The sequence below is a fragment of the Athalia rosae genome, chromosome 3 (assembly GCF_917208135.1).
Source record: "Athalia rosae chromosome 3, iyAthRosa1.1, whole genome shotgun sequence".
Lineage (NCBI taxonomy): Eukaryota > Metazoa > Arthropoda > Insecta > Hymenoptera > Athaliidae > Athalia > Athalia rosae.
The window spans coordinates 15,122,364-15,141,516 of record NC_064028.1 but is presented as its reverse complement, the minus strand read 5'-3'; the positions used below and the strand labels follow the sequence as shown (position 1 = coordinate 15,141,516).

At 41.6% G+C, this 19,153-nt stretch overlaps 5 protein-coding genes and 1 pseudogene across 8 annotated transcripts; 2 read left to right on the top strand and 4 right to left on the bottom strand.

Annotated features, from left to right (window-relative positions):
* Positions 1–1,062: 1,062 nt before the first annotated feature.
* Positions 1,063–3,215, bottom strand: LOC105691961 (retinol dehydrogenase 7). 2 transcript variants are annotated; one of them, XM_012410809.4, is made up of 6 exons: positions 2,795–3,215; positions 2,442–2,707; positions 2,094–2,375; positions 1,702–2,007; positions 1,399–1,630; positions 1,063–1,323 (listed from the first exon to the last, which is right to left on the bottom strand). In XM_012410809.4, the coding sequence occupies exons 2-6, from the start codon at positions 2,593–2,595 to the stop codon at positions 1,170–1,172; spliced, it is 1,128 nt and encodes a 375-aa protein (XP_012266232.2). In that variant the 5' UTR covers positions 2,596–2,707; positions 2,795–3,215; the 3' UTR covers positions 1,063–1,169. The 2 variants fall into 2 exon arrangements, with proteins under 2 accessions (XP_012266232.2, XP_048507970.1); XM_048652013.1 differs by having other exon boundaries at positions 2,442–3,215.
* A 136-nt stretch (positions 3,216–3,351) lies between these two features.
* On the bottom strand, positions 3,352–5,049 carry LOC105691962 (zinc finger protein-like 1 homolog). Its single transcript, XM_012410810.3, has 3 exons — positions 4,721–5,049; positions 4,329–4,634; positions 3,352–4,209 (listed from the first exon to the last, which is right to left on the bottom strand). Exons 1-3 carry the CDS (start codon positions 4,820–4,822, stop codon positions 3,655–3,657), a joined length of 963 nt encoding a protein of 320 aa, XP_012266233.1. The 5' UTR covers positions 4,823–5,049; the 3' UTR covers positions 3,352–3,654.
* Positions 5,050–5,211: 162 nt separating this feature from the next.
* LOC105691963 (translin-associated protein X) lies at positions 5,212–6,720 on the top strand. Of its 2 annotated transcripts, XR_002305989.2 has the most exons (3): positions 5,212–5,574; positions 5,631–6,606; positions 6,683–6,720. XR_002305989.2 is itself a non-coding variant. In XM_020855754.2 (2 exons), exons 1-2 carry the CDS (start codon positions 5,559–5,561, stop codon positions 6,521–6,523), a joined length of 909 nt encoding a protein of 302 aa, XP_020711413.2. In that variant the 5' UTR covers positions 5,212–5,558; the 3' UTR covers positions 6,524–6,720. The 2 variants fall into 2 exon arrangements, 1 of the variants encoding a protein (XP_020711413.2); XM_020855754.2 differs by having other exon boundaries at positions 5,631–6,720.
* Positions 6,721–6,828: 108 nt separating this feature from the next.
* LOC105691960 lies at positions 6,829–9,513 on the bottom strand (annotated as a pseudogene).
* Positions 9,514–10,846: 1,333 nt separating this feature from the next.
* LOC105691825 (WD repeat-containing protein 20) lies at positions 10,847–15,770 on the bottom strand. 2 transcript variants are annotated; one of them, XR_007277436.1, is made up of 4 exons: positions 15,257–15,770; positions 14,765–14,947; positions 11,715–14,267; positions 10,847–11,474 (listed from the first exon to the last, which is right to left on the bottom strand). XR_007277436.1 is itself a non-coding variant. In XM_012410555.3 (4 exons), exons 1-4 carry the CDS (start codon positions 15,524–15,526, stop codon positions 11,403–11,405), a joined length of 1,917 nt encoding a protein of 638 aa, XP_012265978.1. In that variant the 5' UTR covers positions 15,527–15,770; the 3' UTR covers positions 10,847–11,402. The 2 variants fall into 2 exon arrangements, 1 of the variants encoding a protein (XP_012265978.1); XM_012410555.3 differs by having other exon boundaries at positions 12,876–14,267.
* A 320-nt stretch (positions 15,771–16,090) lies between these two features.
* On the top strand, positions 16,091–19,137 carry LOC105691824 (U3 small nucleolar RNA-associated protein 25 homolog). The gene has a single exon (XM_012410552.3). It carries the CDS (start codon positions 16,616–16,618, stop codon positions 18,905–18,907), a length of 2,292 nt encoding a protein of 763 aa, XP_012265975.2. The 5' UTR covers positions 16,091–16,615; the 3' UTR covers positions 18,908–19,137.
* The last annotated feature ends 16 nt before the right edge of the window (positions 19,138–19,153 follow it).

The following is a 19,153-nucleotide window of genomic DNA, read 5'->3' as shown; positions in this document are numbered from 1 at the left end:
ACGCATCTCATCAAACCTTGTCGCAATCCCCAAGTCCGCAGGGCTTGTAATTGTTTCTTGAATAAACGGCGTGAAAAATATGCAGAATCTCCAACCCCTATGGAAAGCGAGTCGAAAACCACCGGAACCATGGAGACATCAAATTCCCCGACTTCGCCGCCGAGACAATCTTGCGCCAAATCTAATATTGCCCGAGAAACCAAGATCGTTGCAGAATCGAAGCCTGGAAGTTCAGAATCAGCAGCTGAATTTGCCGAAAGCCAGCAGACCATAGCTCGTCTGCCCCTGAGCAAAGCTTCTAAGGGAGATCTGACTCCGAGGGAAATCATGAACACGTGGACGCCCGGTAGAGGTGGGTCGCTCGAGCCGGGGCCGGAGACTTCAATGCGTGGTGGCATTGAAGTCTCCGACCCGTGCTTCTGCGGCTTATAGTTTCTTGAGAAGTATATCAAATTTTTCAGATAGGACCGTGGAATTGTTCACACCGAATGAAAACTACATCGATATTTCACCCCGTAATTTCTCTCTACGCACATACTGCCCCGAATTCTTTCTAAGTGCAAACGAGAGGAACGATATCCGTGCCAAGGAATTACGGGAGCAGGCGGCGAATACCCGCGTCGCAGCAAAAGGGCAGAAGTATGATTGCGCTGTAATCGAAGAATGTTGCCGAGAAAACTGCGGCGGCAAAGAAATCGCGAAATCAAGATTTGATCAACAAGTACTGGATTGGCGAACTACCGTCGACCGGATGCCTGTTCAAGCGCCTACTCCCTGGAAGGATGAGATAGCGCTCGCTAGAGGCACGACTTTTTATGACCAGCCTGCGACTTCGATTTGGTTATCAATAGTTGAATAATCTCTGTATGATTACCGCTGCGTAATTTGCAGAGCGAGAAGAGCTCACCGACGCAGATCTACGTCCCACGCAGACCGAAGAAACTCCTCCGATGCGATCGAGCACCTGGAATCCGTGGTCCTGTCACCTATTAAGGCCCAGAAATAGAAGAAAGGAGGAAAGAGGGACCGACGACAAATAGGAATAGAAATACAAAGGCACCATTTCGACCTACGCATCTGTAATTCTTATTCAGTAAAAACTTACAGAATGCCGTGGAAAAGAAATAAATTTCAAATACGAATGCACGGACAAACCCAGTTCTTATGTCTCACTTCACCCGCACCTCGCGGTCGGGTGTCGATAACGAGTCGGTCGCCTTCCACCTCGGCATCATCATGAATCTCTCGACCAATCTGTCGCGGATGTACGTGGGAGAAAGCCAGAAGAGTAGGTGATAGAAGGTGTACCTCCAAGGTTCGCATCTGGATGCAGAGAAGAATTTCGGTGAAATTTGAGACTCACCCTAATAATTGAGACAGGAGTAATTCGATACGCACTTATAAACCGCCCTAGTACAGTCATCCATGAGCGCGCGATCAAATTGATGATAAAGGTTCGGCTGTTGCAGCATCCTGGGTAACATCTCTCTCGACATTCCCGCGAGGTACTGTTCGTATCTTTTTAAGTAATCCCCATAAAAATTTTTCGCCTCTTCGGTCATAGAGGAATTCATGGCCTCGAAATGATCGCTCTGTTTAGCCAGTATGTTGCTCTCTTGAGTAAATGAACCTGAGTAATCGTACGAGCTTTAAATTAATGTGAAGGGTGGTTGCGAACGTTTTCATTCGCGTCATGCTCACCGGGGATGAAGCAAACGACGTCGATCCCGTACTTTGAAACTTCGACTCTGAGCGCAGTCGCCCATGCGGATATCGCTGCCTTGGTGGCTGCGTAGGTAGCAACGCCCGGTAAGGGTTCGAAGGAACAATGACTCGAAACAAAAATTATTCTACTCCCCATCGATCTCATCAAGGGCATAAGATCCTTGGTGACTCGCATGGTACCAAGAAGATTCACATCCACTTGTCGTCTCGTTTGCTCCTCGGTCTGCCACTCGAATTCGCCAAAAGTCATAACCCCTGCGTTGTTCACCAACGTCCTGAATACTGACCGGGATGGAATTTATATTATCATAACGATAGTTCATATGCCTATATCATCAAGCACAGACCTTTACGGTTGAAGATCTTACCAAGATTTTCCTGTCGCACGATATCGCGGACCTTGTTTCCAAATTCCCAAACGCTTTCTGCCCTAGTGACGTCCAAGGGGACGACTTTCACCCCATTCCGTAGCAACTCTCGAGCTCCAAGGCCCTCAGGCTGTAGGACCCCCGCGATCACGGTCGCATTTAGAGCGCGACAGTGATGAGCGAGGCTGTAACCGAGTCCTGAGTCGCATCCGGTGATAACCACCGCATGATTGGAGCGAATCGCTATCCTGGCTGCTCTTCTCCAGTGGATAGAAACGGCTCCTGAGTTTACGAAAACCGAGATGAGCAAAACAAGTGGAAGGGAAAATCGGCCCTACTGAGACTCACCGACGCCAAAAACCGTCAGAGTAGCAGCCAAAACCTTCTGAGAATTGTCGTAGAGATAGACAATACCGGCACCGATACCTAGACCGATCGTTAATGCATCGAAGCACGATCTTTTGCTCCAAGTTCGCATTCTCCACCGAGTTGCTGACTCCATCGTACGAGCTTTGCGGGTGAACAGGAGCCCGGCTGGTCCACAACTGCGAGGTGGGCCTCTGATTTCGGATCTCGTTCCAACCCGTCCCCACTACGATTTGATCTTCGTGAATCTAGATGAATTTATAAGATTTTCTTTATACAGAGCGCACACATTCCACCGTTGGACGGTATACATATATCTTGATGGGAATACGAACCCGTTCTGCCTCACGTTACAAAAATAAGATCCTTTTATCGCTAAGACTTCGTAGCGACTTCGCGTATACAGATTATGTATTTCTCGCTCGCAATCGTGAGAAAATCTACGATTAAATCTTCGCCGATCACGAGAGATGCGGCAGAATATGTCAAAAAATATAATGCGAATTAAACATACCGCGGAGATGAAACTTAGGTAATTGCATTCTATTACGCCTCCGTGCAGTAATTTTTATACATCTAGCGAGAGCGAACCGGACGCAGTTCTCTACACGGTATGGAAGACAATTCCATATTTCATGAAGCAACGATTCGACTGATAAATATGTATGTTTTAGATTTCCTTTATAGGCTTTATCTATGCAGTCCGACAGTTGACCCTCGACAATTTTCCATTCGATCGGATCAGATATCGTCGGCTCTTCAGAATCGTCTTCGACCACATTCTAAAGCAGATCGCGATAACGGTGGGTTCTACAAATTTACCGACATGCAGATAGAGCGTTGCCGTTGAACATTTTTTCTTCTTTAATAATAATACCAGACAACACCAGCGTTAGAAGTACGCCTATATTATCACGAGAATATTATTTCGGCGATATAACGAAACATCGGTTACAATATAGTTAGTGGAAATGTACATTTTGTTTCTACAATTATTATTATATTATATGAGAATTGATTGACTATGGAAAATAATTAGGTAATTTTTTTCGAAGCATGAGATGACAGCTTTACTCAACGATGCTTCTCATGTCCTATGACACTGTGCATTAAACAGGTATTAAATTTTTTTTAGGGTATCGCAAAATACCGTTATCATTCTCTCGTAGAGTTCAGTTTTAACTTAAACTATAATCTATTCTTGCTTGTCCTCCAGTCTTATCAATGTATTCTTATTGACGTCGAAACTGGGGTCGCCGTCTGTGGCTATCCTGCCCAACCACGAAAATATTATGATAATTCCTACAAATGCGAAGAACAAAAGAACAGTGACCATGACATATCTCTTGTACAGGGACCCCGAAGAATTCCGCCTGCGTGCGGGTGTCCTGGAAATAAGCTTCCACCACCTAAGAAACCATTCGATAGCTGACTTCCGTTGATACTTATTCTCGTCGTGGTCATATGGGAGATCTTTGGGATCGTCGTATGCTTCGAATACTTTCTTTGTAGCTTGATTGGAGAATGGCATGGAAGGTTCTACGTTGACGACAGAATAAGGTGGCCCTGACTTTTGGGCAGAGGAATGAATGCTGTTGCTGTTGGAGTTTATCGAATTAACATTGCTACTCGTCCTGGGTGTTGCTATGCTGGGTGAGGGGGTTGTAGTGTGACTTTGATAAGACAAAGAAACCTCTGACACAGAGACCTTCCGTTCCTGCGCAGGCTTCCGCTCTCTGTCATCGCTCAACTAAAAAACCCGTACTCAAATTAATCTAAAAAGTGTAAGCTCCGAATCCATTTAGCGGATGGGACTTTTGTATGTATACTATAATTATGCTTGTATCATTTATGACGAAAATTACTTACCAATGGCAATCCCAGTCCTGCTCGGGCCCAATTGACACCGGCCAATTTTGCCTTGAGCACATCTGCGACAGATGAGACAAGATTGGGTTGTGGGAAAATCTCAATTCCACATGTAGGGCAGGTGTATCCAGCAGGAGCTGTAGTTGGTGGTAAGTTCCTGGCATATGCGTCGACACAAGCCCAATGAAATACGTGGTAGCACGTAAGCCTCACACAGTCCGCATCGGTCAATGCTCCTGCACACAAAGTGCAGGCAGGACTATAATCACTGTCTCTCAGCCATCGGAGATACGACTGCACTACGCACTGAACATGAAATAAATAGGTTAAATGACATTAGAGTTAAGGGCAAGTGGACTTCATCGGAAAGATTGATTATCTAAGAGAAATACCTTTGGGTGATTTGTGACCATGCAATGCTCACAAACGTTGACGCGATGCTCGAAACAAAATTGGTTCGTTACTTTTCTCTTTGGACATTTGCAGAGCCCCATTTTCACAGCAATGTTCTGGTATGACTTTAATCAGCTCTAACCGGCACACGCACACATACACACCATGTTAGTTATCTGGGGTTTCAAACAACGAATAACCAGATTTTCGGATGCGTTAAAAGTCTCTTGCATGTCGGGGTAACCTCATCCGCATATCGTCGAATTTATATCCGTGCACTTCTATATTCGCTACCCATACAGAATTCTCGATCATGGCCATGTTTGATCGCCACGTCGTCTGACAATTCCCTCGATCGCCGAAAAACGAGCCAACAAAAAGGGAAACAGTAAGATGATAGACTCTCTCTTTCTATATCAGGGGCGTAGCAGGATTCCATGCTAAAATTGTAAATAAAAATAGTTCAGCTATATGAATCGAAGAATTCAGTCAACAACAGTAGGAATACATCTGTCACTGAATACACCGGTGAAACAGTTGTTCAAACAAGATATTCGTCCGTGAAATATAAGGCTGTTACGTTACTATTGTCATAAAATTTGACATTATGTGTGAAAGCAACAGTGCATGGGATATCTGACGAAATAGAATGAAGTACACAATTACTAACATATCATTGGATTCCTGTTAATAACCAACGAAACGACACGAGATTATTTCAGAAGATTCAGGCCATGTGTTAGAGAACTGCAGAAATTAATGCTTCAACTAGTCCAAATATCAACTTCACTCTAATGAGTTTCCCATAACCTGTGGAAGCCAATATCTGATACTGCAATGTCACAAAGAAAAGGTAAAGGTACTAAACTATTATTTAAACCATCTGACAATCCAGAAAACTGTTTGCAGGGTTGTCGAGTGGCGGGCGAAAGCATCGAGGACATAATTACATCCACAAAAATGAAATTCTGGTCGGTGATAAGGGCCGCGAAGTTGTGGAGAGTATAAATGAAAATTCATTGGTAATAAAGCATTTTCGTGAATATAGTGCTGAGTTAGATCGCAAACGTGACCGATATGAAGCAATTATAAAACTGAGTCGTGATGTGACCATAGAAAGTAAAAGGATAATCTTTCTCTTGCATACTTTCGATAAAGAAAGCAAGAGAGAAACCGTCCTGGGCGAAGCAAAGACACGGCTTGATACTCTTGCCAAGTCATTATTCAAGAGCATTGCCCAAGAATTGGATGGACAAGATCCATATCAGTACCTCCGTGCTTATACTGCTGGAATACAAGAGTACATAGAGGCTATAACCTTTTACCAATATCTTAAGGGTGACGAGTTGGACGATTGGACAAACTTGGAGAGATCCTTAACTTACATGATTCCTGCAAAAGCCGGAGATAATACAGATAATAAAGAGACTCCTGGAGAACTTGCAGAAATTAAGACAATGCTAACTCCACATGAGTATATTTTGGGCATTGCCGACTTAACCGGAGAGCTAATGCGAAAATGTATCAATAACTTGGGCACAGGAGATATAGCGAGCTGCTTCCAGACTTGCAGTTTTGTCAGAAGCATATACATAGGATTTCTGGGATGCATGGGCTGTTCAGGAAAAGAGATCAATCGAAAACTCTATACTCTAAAGCAGAGTTTAGCAAAAATGGAGAATGTTTGTTACACCATTAAAATGCGAGGTTCGGAGATACCTAAACACATGCTAGCTGATATGGCAATCGGAGCTGCTAGCGAATATGGAGCTGAAGATGACGAAGGCTACCATCCATTTTGAAGGGTTAAAAGCACTTTTCTTTTTTAAAGCTTAATCAAGTATTTCGATATCATATCTAGACAATGGATCTGCGTAATGAACATGTAAATATCATATCCATGCCTACATTAAGCATTGTGAACTCGATACTGTACTAAACATTTATATTTTCACTTGCAGAAAAATAATCCATTAATACAGACAAGAATGATCACTAGCGTACTTGACTTCATAATTTGATTGATAAGCCCAAATAATTTGATTATTCAACTGAAAGGTGGAAAGCAGTAACATTGCCGTCATGTATCATTGTATCCACTTTACAGCTAATCAGAGCTCTCATCCCCCGACGTAAGTCCATAATCTGAGCCCTCGTCAGATTTTCGAAAAGTTGACAAATCTGATGTGCCTGGTAGTTTGGTCCGCAATGGAGTTTGAGGGCGTTGTCCACATTTAATGGTATGTTTAAAGTCTTTTTTATGTTGTGGGTTTTTTCGGTAACATCTAATTCCAAAGCGACACTCTGGTCGCTCGTCCAAGCCACAGTCCGAATCAGGAGGGTCGTTGAACTTAGACCTGTATAAATTAATATCTATAGCAAAAATCACATCTATGGAATTGTTTTTTATCAAAAGCTTTATTTCATACCTGTCGTGCCATCTGCCCCCCGAATCACTATTCTTTCTTCCGGGTTTACTCACTGCACTTACTGCTGCTGATCCTACCGATGCAACTGTATTGTTTTGAGATGTGCATCCAATGGCGTCATGAGAGTGTGGTTCCACCAGCGAATTAGCGCTAGCACGATCTTTGCAGTCACTGAAATGCTGTCCACAGTCCCACTTAATTCTTTTCCCTACATCCTCACATGTGATAGGACTTTTGTCAACCTTAGCTGTAGTTTGAATACTGCCTTTGGAGGTCCTGTTTTGCGCAAGATCCTGTATGTCCTCGCAATCCGACGAGGTACGGGATTTGTTGGGTAACAGATGTTCCATCGGATGAGTTGAAGCAGTAGCCTCTATGTTAATAAAAGACTTGGTTTTCATCAGTTCACCCTCTTCAGCAATACTTGAGTTTAAAACATATGCGGAAATGTACAATAAAAATCAGTTAATATCATTTGTAGAAATGGCCAATGTAAGATAGCACGGCAATGGTACGAACCTAGCACCGTAGATATCATTGGTAGCTGTCTCTGTAGTTGGTACAGTAGTAGGACCTTCGTTTTTGTAATCATGTGGATCTAGGCCCTCCTGCCTTAGATCCACACCTGGACTATTAGAAGTATCATTCAGATTATCGTTTGGACACAGTAGCACTTTTACACCCCCGTTATGCTTGATTTTTTTCTCATGTGGTTCATCCGTTGCTTTTTCTTCCATCTGAGATGGAATGGCATGGCAAAAAGTGAGGAGGATGGAAAGATACACTGCAATAGGCTGATCAGTTTTGCCCTCACCCTGCGTTTTAGACTAAAGTCATTATTGTCAATGGCAATATCAACAGAGGTGATCTTGAACCAATACTTATTGCTCAATAAAGAAAACAGGTCGCCTGCTTGGATGGGATTCGTCGAACCCACTTCAAGCTGCACTACACCAGCAGAGCCAGAAGTTTTCATGAAACAAGGTACCACCTAGTACGTTAAAAAAATATAAAAAAATAGCAATATGTCGTTTGATAAGAAAGACAATATAAATTTAAATGCAAAAGTACCGGCTTTAGCGTTATTTCACCGCTGGACGTGACGTTGATCGTCATTGCATGCTTTGGAACTTGTTCATCCTTGCACTGTAATGAGGAGTATTTAAACCACGGTGTACTAAAAAAATAAAGTATCTTCTAACTTACGTCCGCGACAACTCCAACGCCGATTACATTATCACCAATTTGTAAATCAGTACTCCGAACGCAATCAGTGTCCACTTGTACTATTTGCAATTTCTTCATCATGAGTTAATGGAATGTAATCCCGGAGTGAGTTATAGAACATGAAATTTTTTTTTTTGCGTTTAACAGAAAACTATGTCAGAACAAGAAATCTTGTGGAAGATAAAAAAAAACATTCAAGGAGGATAATAGACATTCTTTTTGCGGGTGCAAGAATCGAATCTGGTCGCAGAGAGCTATGGCTGGAAGTCAACTTTTGAACTAGCCAGCTTTTGAATATAAAGGTGTAAGTTCATATTGACGCTTGAAGCAGATCTTTAGCGTCAAATATATGCACTTTGACGCTACAATTAATCTCGACGAGACATTATAAATGGACTCTCAATTTTCCCTGATCCGGAGAGTTATCTGCAAACGTCATTTGCGCGTGCAGCCGCATACGTCAAGGTGAACGAGAGCGACCATCAAAGTGCCAAGAAATGCGACTCGGTTGCACCATCCCAGATTTATTGCCAATTTGTTCCTGATTTTTCCCGTTTATTTCCGATTTTTTTTAGATTTTTAAAATTAATTTTCATTTTGCCGCCCCTAGGTGGTGCGGGCCCTTAAAATTAAATGCACGTCCCTAATTTTGGACTCCGCCCGTAAAGGGTGGTCACGTGACCGGTTGTCAGAATACAGCTAGCGCCATGTGGCGGAATTTTTGTGAACTAAGATCCCAGGTTTCTTCCCTTTTGACGTCAGGCCATGTAATCCGGCTCGGAGATGTATTTCGTTGACTGAAGATTGCTAGATAGTTATCATCAGTCAACGTGTATTTCGTTTAATGCGGGTGCATTTATCATCAGGCGCTCGGTCAATACTTTTTCGCTTTCACTCGGAGAAAAGACAAAACTTTTGCCGTTTTGCCCCGAGAAAAGGGTCAATACTTTTTCGCTTTCGCTCGGAGAAAAGACAAAACTTTTGCCATTTTGCCCCGGACGAAGGGTCAATGCTTTTTCCCTTTCGCTCGGAGAAAAGACAAAACTTTTGCGTCTTGCGCCTGATGATAGATGCACCTTCGTTACAAGAATACACGTTGACTGATGATAACTACCGACCCGGATTACATGGCCTGACGTCAAGAGGCGAGAAACTTGGGATCTTAGTTCATAAAAATTCCGCCACATGGCGCTAGCTGTATTCTGACAACCGGTCACGTGACCACCCTTTACGGGCGGAGTCCAAAATTAGGGACGTGCATTTAATTTTAAGGGCCCGCACCACCTAGGGGCGGCAAAATGAAAATTAATTTTAAAAATCTAAAAAAAATCGGAAATAAACGGAAAAAATCAGGAACAAATTGGCAATGAATCTGGGATGGTGCAACCGAGTCGCATTTCTTGGCACTTTGATGGTCGCTCTCGTTCACCTTGACGTATGTGGCTGCACGCGCAAATGACGTTTGCAGATAACTCTCCGGATCAGGGAAAATTGAGAGTCCATTTATAATGTCTCGTCGAGATTAATTGTAGCGTCAAAGTGTATATATTTGACGCTAAAAATCTGCATCAAGCGTCAACATGAAATTACACCTTACTACGACTTTGGTAACGGCTGTCTCGACGTAAAGCGATTTATCCCCAATCGATAATGGTTCGATCTATATTCCTTTTTAACAGTCGCTTTCCTTCAAGTCGCCGGGTAAGTGTTGATCTCACCGTGATGTTAAAATCCCTGAAAATTTGTCACTTATCTCTGATGTGTATAATGTATTCATGATTCAGTGATATCTAAATTGTTGGGAATTGATATCTTCAACGTTATTGTTTGGGACTTTGCGTCATCTGAATAAATGCAGATTTGAGGTTCGTGACCGTTGAGGTGTAGTAGCGCGCGCAGAAAGTTCAAATTTTTATACTCGCGGCGTCTCGATTCAGGCTGTGGAGGCAATGCGATGTCGGTTGCCGAGTCACTTCTTTCGAAAAGTTATTAAAGTGATATTGTTTAAAATAGTTGATTCTTGTATGTACTCTTTGACTATTCAACGTGACACACTGTGATTCTCAATGCGGTGGTGCAATGTCGTGGATTGAAATCAACGAAGCTTCACCTGGTTACGAATGAAGAGGAGATGAGCATGAAACAGGAGCTACCCGATCATCGTAAGTTACATTACAATACCGAAGGATTTTGAAAATAACGCTTTTACTTGTATTAATATCGCGAAGAATGCAAATACAGTATTCAGATACACGTACCAAGGTATATCGTACCTATATGTATGTATATTGTGAGTACGGATTTCCTAATAATTTGAATTCATATACCTACTCAACATGCAATCATACTATCCAAAGTTGTATGTTTCGTATAGGTATGAATTACCAAATCACTAGACATAATACTTATGTATACTTAGATATTTTTTGTGACATGACGTGGAAAAAATTCATTAATCCTTTCAATGTATTCATTCATCTATTTTATTCGAGCTGCACTCATTCGAGATGTATTCAATTACTAAGTTACCACTGACTACTCGCAGTAGTGGTATCTGTAAGTAATTAAATTTCTCTAATACTGGGGAGCATTGGTAGGATTATTATTCATCTGCATATATATTTAAGCTACTAACCATCATTTATGTTTACGCTTGCATAGTTATTGAGCAGCCAAAGTCTTTTCAAGGTTTTGAAAACTATTATTCCAAGGCTTGAATAAGGACTATACAATTGGCATTAGAAAACAATTCATAAACTCGGCTGCACAGATCAAGCTGGAAGTTCTTCTTATTTTGCTCTTCTGCTGATTCGCATCATTACATTACATCTCAGAAATGTGATTCAGACAATTTTGTGTAGGAGTTCTGACGAATGCAAATTTTAATTATGAAATCAAGTACAACGACTGGAATGATGTGTAGTAATATTAATCAAAATCCCAGGAAAACTCTGACGATAAGATGTAGTAGTAGGGTGATGGGTTCTCCATGGTCAACATTCAAACGGATGTTTTTCATCCAAGGCTATACTATAGTGCCACCACCTTCCAAAAGGCTCGTAACATGTAGTGCGGTTGTCATTTGTCCTATCCCTGCCTGCAAAGCAATTGATCAACTTAGATTTAACAGATCGCTGTAGATTGATGAAATTTCAAATTCGTCTCTCTCTGAGAGGCTCTGTTGGATCGCCGTATATCTCAACGACAACGATGATTCGAGCGCGGCAACAGAAATGGGAGGGACGTTCGCTTAGGTTTGAATCACATTTGCCAAATTTCTAGCGGTTGAAGGAAAGCTTAAAAGCTCGACCGAGCGAATTAGAGGTTTTATACGTACCATGCGCAAATCAGGACGGCATCGAGTCTCTTAGGGCAGCCAAAAGCAATGCACGAAATAGTGTATTAATTCTGTTTTTTTCGTTACAACACTAACAGACAACTTAAACCTGGTTATCAGTATCCAACGATTATCAGTATCTTTTCTACGATTGGTTTCACCATTTTGAACTTTGATAGTAAGCAGCACAACGGTAATAAATAATGAAATTAAAATAAGCAAATACAGGGTGTACCAAATTTCAAGCAAGAAGCAAGCAGTGTTTCGTTTCTTGTCGTCATTCGTTTTTTAAATTTGCATTCAACTTTCTGCTTTATTTTACAACAAGGCATTGTATCATATCCAACAGAGGAATAAATGTCACAGATTTATTGTGATTAATATTATTATCATTATTATTATTAATATTGTTGTTGTTGTTATTATTACTGCTATTAATATAGGGTCAATAGTCTCACTACGTAATAAATCAATTAATTAATTGCTTTACTACGATTGGCTAAGCTAAGCTAGTAACACTTTACACGGGCTTGCGGAGAATAGGGAAATGTTATAGAGAGAGGATAAGAGAGACAAGGGACCAAAAGGAGGGACCTGCCTCTATTGGGCATAAACAATATCATTCTCGAAGACGCAAACCAGACATAAATATATTCTATATAGATTTCTCCTAGGTTGATTTTCAATATTCCTCATTTTTTATCGAAACGGCTATTGGGGCATAGCAATTCGCATTTGGACATGATTTTGAAAATGATCAGACAATATGGACTGAACTGGACTTTAGCTCTCATAGAAGTCCTATAACAATTCGTTAGCTTTCTTGGCATTTTCAAATGACATAAGTGATGACTGATTTAAATCGATGGTTTTTTTTTTGCACAATGTCATTCTCTAAAATGGTTGCAGATCTTCAATTAATTTTTGGCTTCTAAGGTATAAACCTGAATTACTATATTTGTTATGTACAGTTAAATCAATTATCAATTAATAAACTTCACTTGATTGAGTCTCAATAATAATAAGAGAGGAGGGTAATTTGTTACATCAGAGATCATTGTTTGATCGCATTATTGAATTATTTGTTGTTGTGTGAGGATTATTTGCATTTGCGTGGTGGTGGGGCCTGTGAAGGGTGTTGCTTATCGTGAGTGGACCTACCATGTGACCGGGCCTCGCCCACGTGTAGACGTATCCATCCTGACATGCCGTTACAAAGCAGTCTTCTCTAAATACTAATTCAGTTAGCCTTTCGTGGGCTAGTTTCTTGCACACCAGTGGTTCTAAAACGGGGCACTCATCGAAACGCGGACACCAAGCTGTGCCTATCAATCTCATTGGATCGTCCATAGCGCAGCCTGACTTTTTATTTGTACTTAGACTGACCCCGACACTGTTTGAATTACTAGAATTTGAATTGCTACCAGATTTTTCCCCACTATTGTTTTGTAACGCATTGTTGCTTGTTGCCCCACTTCCGCGCATTGTTAGGCTAAAGTTTCTTTTATGATTGTCACCTTTTCTTTCCCCAAAACCGAGACCTGCTAGCCTCTGGGTCAGTGAGTTTACAGTAGACACTGCAGCATTCGTGGTAATACTGTTGTTACTACTTTCATTGTTTCCACTCGCGCTTTCTTTAGAACTCATGTTGTTTGAATTAGTATGCTTCGTGTTGTTGGAATAGTGATGATTTGACGCCGCACCATTACCACTCGTGAACGTTCCCGAGAAAGAAAATGTCCCAGAACCAGTTGTCGAGGTTCTTTGCTTTGCACTCACCGGCTGGCGTAATACATCTTCAGTTATATCCCACAGGCACAATTGCGTGTCCTGTGATACGCTGCCAAGCCTGTAGCACGTGCCTCCTGATACCCGAAGTTCGGAACCACACGAATTTCTGTTAGAATGAACACCTTGAGATACTGTGGATAATCTGCTTGGTTTTTCGTGAAAATGGTTATTGTGATTGTTATGGGGCATAGACTCGTCGTCAGATCCGCTGAAATCGGGATCATGATCGCCATAAGATGTAGTGAATGGATCAAAAGCAACCACGCTAACCCAGCTGTGGTGCCCTTGGCCTCTCGCGACTACCCGCTTTTCGTTGAAGCTCCATATTGTCACAAGATCATCTTCTCCACCCACGACTACATATCTTCCATCTGGTGACCAACACACACACAAGAATCCTCCAAAGTAACTACGGGCAGATCCAATGAGCTCCATAGTGTCGTAATGGAATACTCGTAGAAATCCATCTTGCGATACCACAGCCAAATTCGACCCACATGGACTGAATGCAAATTCATTGATGCAGCAGCCCTCCACCCCGATCACCCAACGGTATAAGGGATTTCTCGTAGACTTTGTCTTGCATGTGTGAATGGCGTAGCCATCTCCAGATTTGAATGGTTGGTAATGAGGAGGCGTAGTTCCGCAAAGCAACTCCTCGTTATAAAGATAGAGTTGACCAGAACTGTGCGATACCAAGAATAGATTACTTGAACCTGGTACCCATTTTATGCAAGTCACCTTACTCTTGTCTATCAGTCTCTGAAACATTTAACAAAAAGACTTTACTGCAATGCTTGAGATTAGGTATTTGAATTATAATTGCAAATTAGAGGAATTAATACAGAGTATCTTCTTTAAACAAGTAGGAGCATATTAGGCAATAGGGCATCTTACATATGTTACATACAGTTAATTATTTGATTAAGCTCAAGTTGTGTCGGTAGCATGTGTTACACAGTACTACCAACCTTGAAGAACTTGATACAGCCAACTGCTGTGGACAACTGATAAATGAGTTGATATAACAATAAACGTAGTACTCTTGGTATAGATAGATAGCATATTTGGCAGTGGATGTTAATAGTCTGAGTATCATGCATCGCTGACTGATAAGAAAATACCATATCACTGATAAGCTTCATCTCTACCAAGCTCTTTACGCATCAGAATATAAGCTGCCTATTTTCAGCATGGATTTATAATGAAATTACTCAGAATGCTTATTCATGAAAATTTACCCACAACATTATGCTTACCTCTTCATTGTAGAGTTTGCTAAGTTCTTTCTTTATTGGATCTATAAGTTGAATTTGTCCTGTAGAAAATCCCACGAGCAATGGTGCGCTGTCAGCAGTCGCAGTTGTTTGATTGAAGTTATGACAGGTTGGATTTGTTCCTTTGTACAACTTCTTATCTACCGGCTTGTTCAAATCCACTGCCTGCAAAGTTTCATTTCATTTCTTCATGAATTCATGAAATACCGAACTGAGGCAATGATTTAGAAATAACACAGAGCAGTTATAGAACTTCTCGTGTTATTTTCATGAGGAATACAAGAGAATAAGAAATTTCAAGCTCAGTAGGGGCAAGCAAAAGGATAGGTATGACGATGATAATGTCAGTGGTGATCGGAGTTGCTGAAATGGAGTCACAAAAATTATTTGAGGTTAGAAATCACTGATTTTCACGAGGCGATTGCGGGCGTAGGGGGGCTCTGAATTTTGAAGGTCATCGGTGGGTGGCTGTACCTTTTTGACACCTCGGTAAACGTAGATGTACAGTTCTTTTCCGAAATTGAAGCACATGCGGTCGCCGAGCCCCTGGGTTCCTGTGGGATCGGCTGGATCTGGCAATGTAACGAAAGATACACGAACTGAGGCACTGCCTTGGCTGTTTGTGTAGCCCACTCTGTTGGGTCTGGAATACTCCGAGAGAGTCATAAGTTTGTAGGTTCCTTCTCGCGTTACAAATTGTGTTTTCAAGTCGTCCTTTCCCCCCCCATCGAGCTGCACCGCCATCTTACCACTAGAGGTTTGGGTACGACGAGCAGGGAGTTCATGAGAAACGAAGAAATGGGTGTTTCCTTTACGTTTATAACGTACGAATTCTCAATACGTACGACAATAACACTACAAACTTGAATGATTGGAAATGAGGGGAAAAGGCCGTTTCTCAGTTTCTTCTATACTAATTTCTACACAATTTTTGCTAACCGGAGACCACCGAGGAATATCAAATCACGACGTTTCACTATGCGAACTCATCGCCGCCGCGGCTAAGCTAGTGTGTTGTTGGTGCGCGCGCAACGCAAACGGCGAAAGACACTCAAAGATCACTAAAGAGATAGGATGCTTGCGTTAAAACTATTTCCTTTTGCGATACTACTTTGCGAACTACGAATATGCGAATTCCCTACGTGATGTTCGACATAACGATACGCTTTGCTTTGCTATGCATCGAACTCATGTCATGACAGTCCCTACCTCTGTCAGACACCGGATATTCTCATAAACAGTTGGGGACGGTTGTTAAATGGCTCGTTCAGAGTTTAATCGCTCTTTCATTTTTCTTTATTCTTCTACACTGTTCTCCCTTCACGTCGTCAATATTACACCTATCTAACAAGCAGATCATACCAATTGTAAGAGTAGATGAGGTGGTGTTGGTGGTGTGTAGCGATTAGCAAAGAAGACTTCAAGTATTTTATAGCAGACGAGATTCGTTTGGCTGTCAGGATTTTAAAGGTCGGATAATCAGTCGAGGGTGTTATTTGAATTGACAGTTCAAATTCTCTTTTGTATTGTTGGCAATGGTCATGTTCGATATTGCCGGATATTGCGTTTGAGGAAGAATCTCATTTTATCTATTCTGAAGAATTCAATTTTGAATCTAATCATTCATTCATTCATCTTCGCGTGATGTCGTCTGCTGCGACTTCATGGTCACCTCATCTTTAAACATCTCTCAGCAACCAGCGCGCGTTGACTGCAGATCCTTCCTGTGTACGCAACGCGTTTTCATAACCTACAAATCCACGTGTGTTGAGTGACATTTGAAGAGATTGTTGTTGTTGGTCTTTTAAAAGTTGATCTTTTCCGCAATATACGATGGTGCGTGGCGGAAAACCGATTAGAGGTGGCGGTAAGACACGGCGAAAATTTGACAGGCGTATCGAAAGAAAATCCAAGCCAGTTAAAAAAGGAAAATTCAATATCAGAGATGCTCCTTACGTCAAAGAACGTGAAGCCAAAAATGAGGAGATTGAGAATAGGCGGCAAAGGCTTGAGGCGGAAAGGGAAAAACAAATGCAAATTGAAGCAGATAGTTCCGAGGATGAACAAGAGGATCCGATGAAAATGTTGCTCTCAGCTTTTGGTAACAGAAACATCTCGAAGCAATCTACCATAGCATCAGAATCGGATTCTGAGTCTGAATCTGAGAATAAACAGGAACCTGATTTTGACAGGAATTCTATTGAAGAAGGAGATCTTTCACCCAAATCCTTGAAAAATAACGAAGAAGATTGTAACATAGAGATAGCTCTGAATGATGAGGAAGAGGATCCTGAAACAACTCAAGAAGATGCTGGAAACCTTCGAGATCCATTTTCCATACATCTGCTGAATGATCTGGATAAAGATCTATATAAATCTGTGTCTACCATGCCCCAACGAGTGGTAACATTGAAACGGAATTGGCCAATTCTGGGAACCATTGAGTTCCAGTTACCCACTGTCCAAGAAGAATCTGAAGAGCCCAGTCCTATCAAAAAATCAAAGGTCTTGGTGCTGGAAGAAAAACGTTACGCAAGACACGGGAATATACCCGAAATTATTGACAAAATCAATTGGGAAACGTTGCACATCAAGACGCAAATCCAAGGAAATATTAGCAAGGCAAACTACGACAATATTAAAGAATCTATCGAGTCTGATCCAAGCCCACTAACTCCTCTGCAAATGGAACTATTCTCGATAATAAACAATTACCAAGATCTTTATTATGGGGAACAGAATCATTTGAATAGAGAAGCAATCAGATTCCTCTATTGTCTGCATGCTGTTAACCACATCCTCAAAACCAGGACCAAAATTCTGCACCACAATGCAAAACTCGCCAAAGCAAAGAAGTCAGATTCAGAAATTCCCGAGGAATATCGTGACCAGGGATTGGTTAGGCCAAAAGTTCTCATAATTGTACCATTTAGAGACTCCTGCCTTAGAATTGTGAAACTCCTCATCTCTATTCTGATAGGAGAGGACAAAGGAGGCTCTGTCATAAACAAAAACAGATTCATGGAGGATTTTAGCGGGAATGAAATAGTCATGCCTAAGAAAAATCCAAAGCCGGAAGACTATGAGGAAACTTTCAAAGGTAACGTAGATGATACCTTTAAGATCGGTCTTTCGGTTACAAAAAAAACTCTGAAACTCTACTCAGACTTTTACTCATCGGATATAATTATCTCCTCTGTACTTGGGCTGAGAATGCTAGTTGGGGCAGAGGGGGAAACAGATAGAGATCACGATTTTCTTGCATCCATTGAGCTTCTCATCATGGACCAGACAGAGATCTTTACCATGCAAAACTGGGACCACCTTCTACACGTTCTTGACCACCTGCACCTGCAGCCCAAGGAATCACATGGGTCAGACTTCTCACGTGTTCGTAGCTGGGCTGTTAATGGTTGGTCGAAATATTACAGACAGACATTGATCTTCTCTGGAGTTCCCCTGCCTGAGATACTAGCGATATTTAATAAACGTTGCTTAAACTACGCCGGGAAGGCCAGGGTTGTGAGCAAGGTTCTTTCTGGCTCTGTTTGCCAAGTCGTCATGCAGGTGCCTCAGGTTTTCCACAGATTCGAGTCAAGGGACCATGCCCACGCGATTGAAGCTAGGTTCAACTTTTTCATTTCCAAAATCCTTCCTCAGTACAAAGACTCAATTATGAATCATACGCTGGTATACATTCCCTGCTACTTTGATTTTGTCAAGATTAGAAATTATTTGAAAAAGGAGGAGCTCAGCTTTTGCCAGATATGCGAATACTCCAAAGATGCAAAAATTGCCAGGGCTAGAGACATGTTTTATCACAGCGATTCACATTTCCTTATTTACTCGGAGAGATTTCATTTTTTCCGAAGGATTCGCGTCAAGGGCATAAGACACGTGATTTTTTTTGGACCCCCAACGATACCTCATTTTTACTCAGAAATTTGCAACCTTATGCAGGAGGCTAATCAGAATCCCAATTCAGGATCAGATAGCAACATGACCGTTACTTTGATTTACTCTAAATACGACGCTTTAAAACTTTCGGGAATTGTTGGCACGGAAAGAGCTGCGAAAATGATAAACTCGACGCAAGATGTTCACATGCTAATGACTGCGGATTAGAATTTACACGTCGACAGGGTGCTACTGTGAAAAAGCGCGTGGAAATGAGAGGAAGGTGTACCTATTTTGGTAATAAACTCCTGTTTTATTTCATAATCAGGCAATATACGTCTACGTATGTAAATAAGCTTTTTTCTGGTGTACCGTTCTTATAGACCCCAGTGATAGGCCGTTGTTGACAATCATGTAATGTAATATAATACAACATAATGTAATAAGAGAAAATGAAAGGATTTTGTGTTATAT

What these genes read in the sequence shown, in the direction of transcription:
- LOC105691962 (XM_012410810.3), bottom strand. Translation starts at nt 4,822, where the DNA reads ATGGGGCTCTGCAAATGTCCAAAGAGAAAAGTAACGAACCAATTTTGT. An exon ending in TGGTCACAAATCACCCAAAG is followed by an intron (nt 4,635 to 4,720) that starts GTATTTCTCTTA and finishes TTTCATGTTCAG; the next exon opens with TGCGTAGTGCAGTCGTATCT. An exon ending in CAGGACTGGGATTGCCATTG is followed by an intron (nt 4,210 to 4,328) that starts GTAAGTAATTTT and finishes CGGGTTTTTTAG; the next exon opens with TTGAGCGATGACAGAGAGCG.
- LOC105691825 (XM_012410555.3), bottom strand. Translation starts at nt 15,526, where the DNA reads ATGGCGGTGCAGCTCGATGGGGGGGGAAAGGACGACTTGAAAACACAA. An exon ending in GCAAACTCTACAATGAAGAG is followed by an intron (nt 14,268 to 14,764) that starts GTAAGCATAATG and finishes TAAATGTTTCAG; the next exon opens with AGACTGATAGACAAGAGTAA. An exon ending in GGGCGAGGCCCGGTCACATG is followed by an intron (nt 11,475 to 12,875) that starts GTAGGTCCACTC and finishes ATTGCTTTGCAG; the next exon opens with GCAGGGATAGGACAAATGAC.
- LOC105691961 (XM_048652013.1), bottom strand. Translation starts at nt 2,595, where the DNA reads ATGGAGTCAGCAACTCGGTGGAGAATGCGAACTTGGAGCAAAAGATCG. An exon ending in CGTGCGACAGGAAAATCTTG is followed by an intron (nt 2,008 to 2,093) that starts GTAAGATCTTCA and finishes CATCCCGGTCAG; the next exon opens with TATTCAGGACGTTGGTGAAC. An exon ending in CGTCGTTTGCTTCATCCCCG is followed by an intron (nt 1,631 to 1,701) that starts GTGAGCATGACG and finishes ACGATTACTCAG; the next exon opens with GTTCATTTACTCAAGAGAGC.
- LOC105691824 (XM_012410552.3), top strand. Translation starts at nt 16,616, where the DNA reads ATGGTGCGTGGCGGAAAACCGATTAGAGGTGGCGGTAAGACACGGCGA.